Source organism: Myotis davidii, unplaced genomic scaffold (genome assembly GCF_000327345.1).
Source record: "Myotis davidii unplaced genomic scaffold, ASM32734v1 scaffold765, whole genome shotgun sequence".
Taxonomy (NCBI): Eukaryota; Metazoa; Chordata; class Mammalia; order Chiroptera; family Vespertilionidae; genus Myotis; species Myotis davidii.
In genome coordinates this window covers 1,212,483-1,219,171 of record NW_006296056.1, presented here as the reverse complement: position 1 = coordinate 1,219,171, position 6,689 = coordinate 1,212,483, and the positions used below count along the sequence as shown (strand labels likewise).

The following is a 6,689-nucleotide window of genomic DNA, read 5'->3' as shown; positions in this document are numbered from 1 at the left end:
CGGGTGGTGGGGGTGAAGCAGCTACATGGTTCTAGAATGTTAAGTTGAGCCTCATCTAATTCAGAATCTGGGAGAGATGCCTGGAAAACTTACAGCAAGGAAAGTAAGGCAGTCAATAAAACTCCTACATCTAGCTTGGCCGGCGTGGCTCAGTGATTGAGCATGGACCTATGAACCAGGAGGTCACGGTTCGATTCCCGGTCAGAGCACATGCCCGGGTTGTGGGCTCAACCCCCAGTGTGGGGCGTGCAGGAGGCAGCCGATCAATGATTCTCTGTTATTATTGATGTTTCTATCTCTTCCTCTCCCTCTCTGAAATCAATAAAAAGTTACTTAAAAAATAAAAACAGCTCACAGATAAGTGCTATGGGTAGTGTCACAAAGGGATGTCACGGGGAATGCCCAGGTGGCTTCTTAGGCTGGGGCGCCAGAGAAGCCTCTCCAAGAGGTTACATTGCTTGGGCCTGGTGAGTGAGAGGAGATGGTCAGAGAGGTGGGCTGCATGGGCCACTGTGAAGAGTGTGCACGGAGTCTCGCCAGAAGGCTGCTGCATAGGTCCGGGCAGCAGGCCGCAGTAGTTTGTTCTAAGATGGAGTGGAAATCAAGAATCTAGATCCGGATTACGGAATGTAGCTCAGAAACTGTCCATAGAACTCGCTGATGTTTTGGATGAGAGGAATGAAGGAAAAGGAATAATCAAGAATAATTGCAAAGGCTTTGGTTTGAGCCATGAGGAAGATGATGACTGAGTGAGAAAGGCTGAGGGCAGCCCTTCTTAGCTCCTCATTAACAGTCATAACTGACTAACCGTGAGCCTACATCTTGGGATCCAATAAAGGCCTTCACCGCCCTCCTCCAGTTCACATCACTGGGGAATGTTCATGGCATTTGGAATCCTGAACTGTTCACACTGCTTCAAGTATTCCCCTGGCTTCTCCCCTGTAGTGCTCACTTTAGGGCATCAAATGAATCACAGGAAAGCCACTGGCATCCCTCATGGGTCCTCTGTAAATGCCAGCTCCTGCCCAGACCTCCAACCTCGGCACCTCGCTGGGGCCGGGGCCCAGGCTTGGATGGGAGGGTGCATCCGAGCTCTGCCCCGCTGCTCAGAAGTCGGCAGCTGGCACAGACCAACAGCATGCCTCTAATATGTTCGTGGCAAACAACAGGGCCAGTTTTCTTGTTTTTCTCTTTGTAATCAGAAAAAACGTTTGAGATCTCTTTAATAACAAACAACTTGGGAGAGTGAGGGGTGGCCCCCTGGTTTTAGTATTCCCTGCCTGATTTGATCTGTATTTTTCCCTCCAATTTTCTAATACTGGGCTTATCAAAAAGTTGTGTCTTCAGGTCAGCTAAACTCGTGTTAAGTGACATTTATTGCCAGATGTGACCTTTCGTTAGCACGTTGTAGAATGCCAGCGTCAATATCACTTTCTATAAATACAGGTTTCGGGTGAGGGAATGCTCTATCTGGAGAGAAGTTGAGCTTCGGAGAGCCTTTCTCCTTTTAGCCTGCTGGCCTGTGGGCTCTTACTCACCGCTGGCATTCTTCCTCGGCTTACGCGTCAGACCTCCTTCCGTGATCACTCATGTTGGTAGCCACCTACGGTGCCAGTTCCCCACTCCGCCTTCCCTCGGGGTTGGCAGTGCATTTGACTTGTGCTTTCTTGCTTCCTCTACGTTTTGAAATTTAAAAATAGAAAATAAAAAACAAACCCACAGCCGTTCACGCTGGCTGAGCTCTGTAACTCATCTAACAGACTTTCCGGTGAAGTCCACTGTATACCACATTGCAGTCGGAAACCGGCCACTGGTTCAGTACAAGCCCTGCGAGGCGTGGACAGGGGTCACTCTTACGCAGACGGTCAAACACACGCAGAGGTGGGCAGTGGCCGCCACAGGAGGCGGCTTGGAGAGCCACCCGAGAGAAGGCTCCGCTCTGCTCCTGACTCTCCTCCTCTCCTGTCTGTCCCCTTTCCTGTCCCTCAATAACATCTAACAGAATAGAGGGGTTCTAAGACCAAAAATTTAAAGAACCCCTGCACCACCTAACAGTCATTGCGTTTAGTGAATGCGTCCTCGTGCCTGGGGCAGCGTGAAGCGCAACACCTTCTCCATCTCTTCATTTTTGCAACAAAGCTGTCAGTGGAGCTTTAAGAAAGGCCTGGCTGGCCAAGGCCTCGCAGCGGGGCGTGAGAGATAACCAGGTCCGTGGGACACCAAAGCCGCACTCCTGGTTCCTGGACAGCACGCCTTCAGAAGAATCCTCTGGAACTGGGAAAATGATTTACTGCTCTGTCTCCGTCTCCTCGTCCAAAATGGGCAGGAGGGTTAATAGGCATCCAGGTGCCCCGCACAGGGGCTGGCACCATTGAGCGACTATTGCCCCCTTCCTTCCACTCCTTCCTGCCCTTGGCATGGTGGACCCGGAGGCTCAGCCACTTCCCTTTTTGCTTCTAGACGGTCTTCAAGCGGACAGAGAGGCTGATGGACCAGAGGGGGTTGACGAAGATATGATTGTGACCCAGAGTCAGACCAACTTCATCTGCCCCATCACGCAGGTACCATGTCCTCCTTCCTCCCCTGAAACCAGAGCAGTTCTCTTTGCAGAGGCCAGGGGCTCCTGTGTGCTTGCTGACTGGGTTTCATGTCCACGGTTACGAAGGGAGGAAGAAGGAGGGATGGGGATCAGAGTGTATACACGGGAGGTCCGTGGGCTGGAAAGACTTTTCAATCAGTCATACCGTTTGGGAGTAAACCCTTGGCCCACAGGCCACGTGACAGTGTTACCACTGGTCTCCCTGCTGTTTTTTCTGTGGCCCTCGGTCCTAATTAAGCCTGGAGATTGGGAGGTTAAACTTAGAAAGCCCAACTAGGAAAAAACAGTGCCAAGCAATCAGTGACTTGGAGAAGTTACTGGAAGTTGGTCATTAGCATTCCTGAAAGCCTCATGTCTCCTTGATTGCAGTTGGAAATGAAGAAGCCAGTGAAAAATAAAGTGTGCGGCCACACCTACGAAGAGGAAGCCATTGTTAGAATGATCGAGTCCAAGCACCGACGGAAGAAAAAGGCCTGGTGAGTTGGTCCCGGAAGGGAAGTGGAGCCTTCCTAGGGCTGGGCTGGCAGAAGCGCTGAGTTCACGCCACGGGAAAAGGTGTTTACCGGCCCCCTCAAGTAAGCCGCCTCCCAGATGGCGTAAACATGGGGGCTGGCTTTCTGGGAAAACAATCCAGGAGGAAAAGGGTAGTAACCTCCTCGGGAAGAGCCAGGGAACGCCAGCCACACGTTTCTAAAGTCGGAGAGAGAGGAGTCGGATTGGATTGTCATCATTAGGTAACAGGAGTTTGGTGAATTGGTGCTATAGCCTGAAAACAAATGAAAGAACTGTGATACTAAGAGAAAGACGAACAATCTTTCATATCTTTAATTACTTCAGTAACTTCCCCAAAGGTTTAAGTAAATGTGTGGATAGGTGGTCAATGAGAAATTATTATCACTTTTAAATTGGAATGTTTGAAGGATCTTTCATATGGATATTTCTACCTCCTTCTCAAACGCACCCCACCCCCTTGCCTCCCATGACCACAGAGGACACAGCTGGGCTCCTGGAGGCTGACTTGGGGAGGTGTTACACTCTTATCACAGACTTGGAATTATCACCAGGAATGGAATGGCAGGTGTGGCCAGCTCTCAGTGGACTTGTGATAACAGTCCTTGGATGTGGGCTTGCTTCTCAGGGCCCAGAAATGTGCGGTCCGGACCTGGAGTTGGAATCCCCACCACCCCTCACGGGTGTGGGCTTAGAGAGAGGGCGTTGGAGACTGCAGCTATCTCGATGGTCATTCAGTCAAGTGATTGACCCTATTTATTCTAGGAGGCCGGCCTACTGGTTGCAAAATGGAGACAGTTGAGTGCATTCTTATCTGCTTTGAGCTTTCACCTTACAGTTGTACTGTTCTATTTCCCTAGTGAAACCTCCCGTTTCACCCTGTGAATATCCTTTTCTTTGTTTCTGAACTTCTTGCCTTTCTTTTCTATGAACTCTTTCCTCTCTTCATTCTCTGCAAAGCAAAGTGTCCATTTTTAACATAATTGCTAAGAAGAGGTGTTCCCAGAGTTCTGTTTCCAGCTCTTCTTTCTTAGTTTGGAATATTCTCCAGGAGTCAGGTTTGCAAAGGGCAGCCTCTGGTACAAAGCACGTTCTCACAGTCCCAGGGGGAGGGGGAAAACTCGGGGGTGGGGGGGAGAGTACGTCTAGAACGGCTTCACATTTAAGTGGATCTTCTTAATTGCACACTTTGGCTTTCTCATGCCCTTGGCCTTTTTTGAATTGTGCATATTTGGAAGCTCTTGTGTGATACTTGCCATTTAGGAAAAAATAAATTTCTCATATTTCTATAACTTGGGTTCAGATTCTGCAAACTCTTCGGATTCTCATAGCTTAATAATAACAATTACACCCAAGTGGAAGAAGTCTCCGAGGTTGACTGCTGGGGTTCATCCCCAGCAGGTCCAGGGGTCCCCAAAGGTGTGGACGGAGTCGGCGAAGAAGGAATGACACAGAGACAGCGTTCAGTTGATCAGCAGCCTAGCCAGGATCTCTAGCCAAGTTCTGTATAGGATCTCTGGCCCGGTTCTGTGTCCATGTTTCCAGGGAGTAAAGATTATGTAGCTTAAGCATGATTGTTCATAGTTAAAGAGATTAATTACCCGCCTGGCACTTAGTGAAGGGGTTTTATTCCCTCCCTAACTTCAGGGGAAAATCCCTACCTAGGGAACAATTTCTCAGAGAGGTGACCTTGGTTAAAACACATAGCGCCAAGAAGGTGAGCAAACATATTAAGAACAGTATGCCATATATGCCAGGTCCCTTGAAACAGCAAGGATGGACCAGCTCCCGGCAGTTGACAGAGAGGGTAACGTTTTTCCTAGGACTTAAAAAATGAGAAAGATTTCGGAATGGCAAAGAAAAACCATTCTGAGCGAGGGGCTCACCCCACTCAGAGCTGATTGCTTGGTGGATAGTAGGGACTGTTTCAGGGAGTGTGTGTTGGAGGGAGAATAGAAGGATAATGGATAAGAGCAATAGAGGAGTCGTGTAAAGGCTCAGTATAGAGGGTGTTAAATGTCATGATTTTGTTAGTTTTCTCATCTATAAATTGATGCTAATAGTTGTAACTGCCTGATTAGTATGTCTTAAATTTGAATAAGATATATATAAAGTGTTTAAAGTGCCTGGCACATGGTAAGACTCAGCACACGTCATCCCATCATCATCATGGTCGTCATTTTTTTGCCACTATTATTCTATAGACATGAGAGGACATTATTTGGAGGGAGTAAGGTAGGCCACCCTGGAGTTTAAGAAGTTACTCCAACAGCAGTTCACAGGATGGATTAAAAAGGCATGAGGAGCCTGGCCAGTGCGCCTCAGTGGTTGAGCACCACCCATGAACCAGGAGGTCACAGTTTGATTCCCAGTCAGGGCACGTGCCTGGGTTGCAGGCTCGATCCCCAGTGTGGGGCGTGCAGGAAGCAGCCAGTCAATGATTCTCATCACTGATGTTTCTATCTCCCTTCCTCTCTGAAGTGTGTGTGAGTGTGTGTGTGTGTGTGTGTGTGTGTGTGTATTAAAGGCATTAGGATGTTTTTGCAGTATATTGAGTTATAAATAATGAGAGCTTGGATTGAGGCGAGATAGGATCTGAAAGGGGAATGAAGATGAGAGTGATTTCAGAGGAACACTGTCAGATTTGGTAACTGAACATTGAAGAGAAGTGAAGGAAGATTGGAATTTATAAACGGTGTCTAGAAGGATGGACATGTTAGACAACCAAGAGGGCCTAGGAGCAGAACACATCTAAGTCACATGGAGTTTGAGGTCGCAGCGATACAGCCATTTGGAAGTATCTTAGAGGCTCGAAATGTGGATTTTTTTGAACTTGGGAGAGAGCGCTGAGCTGGAGACATTGATTGTGAGGTGGTCAGCACAGAGGAGTCAACCCCACTTACCTGCCAGCCCAGACGCAGCTCTGCGCTGGACGTGACCACCACCTGAGAGCCAGCAGGGACAGGACCTGGCTAGGCTCTGCTCTGCGCCCTGCTGCCCTCACCACCTGGCCCTGGGCCTGTGGTGGACCCTCAGCGATGAAAGGGCGGTCAGAGGTGGAGGACCCATGGAGCCGTCTAAGACATCATCAGGAGCACACGGAGAGAAAAGAGCGTGGGGAGTGGGCGGGGCCTGAAGACGAGGGGCACTTGGCAGGAGATGGGATTTAGGGCCTCTGCACAGTCCACCTCATAGGCTCCGATGAAGCATGGAGTCATGTCACTTCCCTGATGCACGCCGGCACGATGAGCAGCTCTGGGTCCCTTTGTTTAAAATGTCTGTGACACATGCATTTGAGAAGTCTCCGTTCTTCCTCCTGGATGTCTGACTGTGTTTGCGAGGCTGGAGTTCCAGGTACACTGTGTTGCTGGGCGCTGACTAAATGTTACTTCCCTGCCCTGGTCTCTGGCAGGACCTGTCCCTTGGTTTGAGTCAGAATAAGACTGGTGAGACATCAGCCCTAACTAAATACAGTTGTTAGAATGATTTCCTGGAATATCTCTCATAATAACCTGTTTATCTGACTAATAAAGCTGTCTTACGATTTTATTAATTTAATGTTGAAAGTATACAGATGTCC

The 6,689-nt window shown here is 48.9% G+C and overlaps 1 protein-coding gene across 2 annotated transcripts in view; it reads left to right on the top strand.

The window, feature by feature from the left end:
* Positions 1 to 6,689, top strand: part of NSMCE2 (NSE2/MMS21 homolog, SMC5-SMC6 complex SUMO ligase) — a 232,239-nt gene that overhangs the window by 221,324 nt on the left and 4,226 nt on the right. For both annotated transcript variants that reach the window (XM_006770962.2, XM_006770963.2), the window contains 2 exons: positions 2,461 to 2,561; positions 2,969 to 3,075. In XM_006770962.2, the coding sequence (XP_006771025.1) occupies positions 2,461 to 2,561; positions 2,969 to 3,075 (208 nt within the window). The remainder of the gene's footprint in view (positions 1 to 2,460; positions 2,562 to 2,968; positions 3,076 to 6,689) is intronic.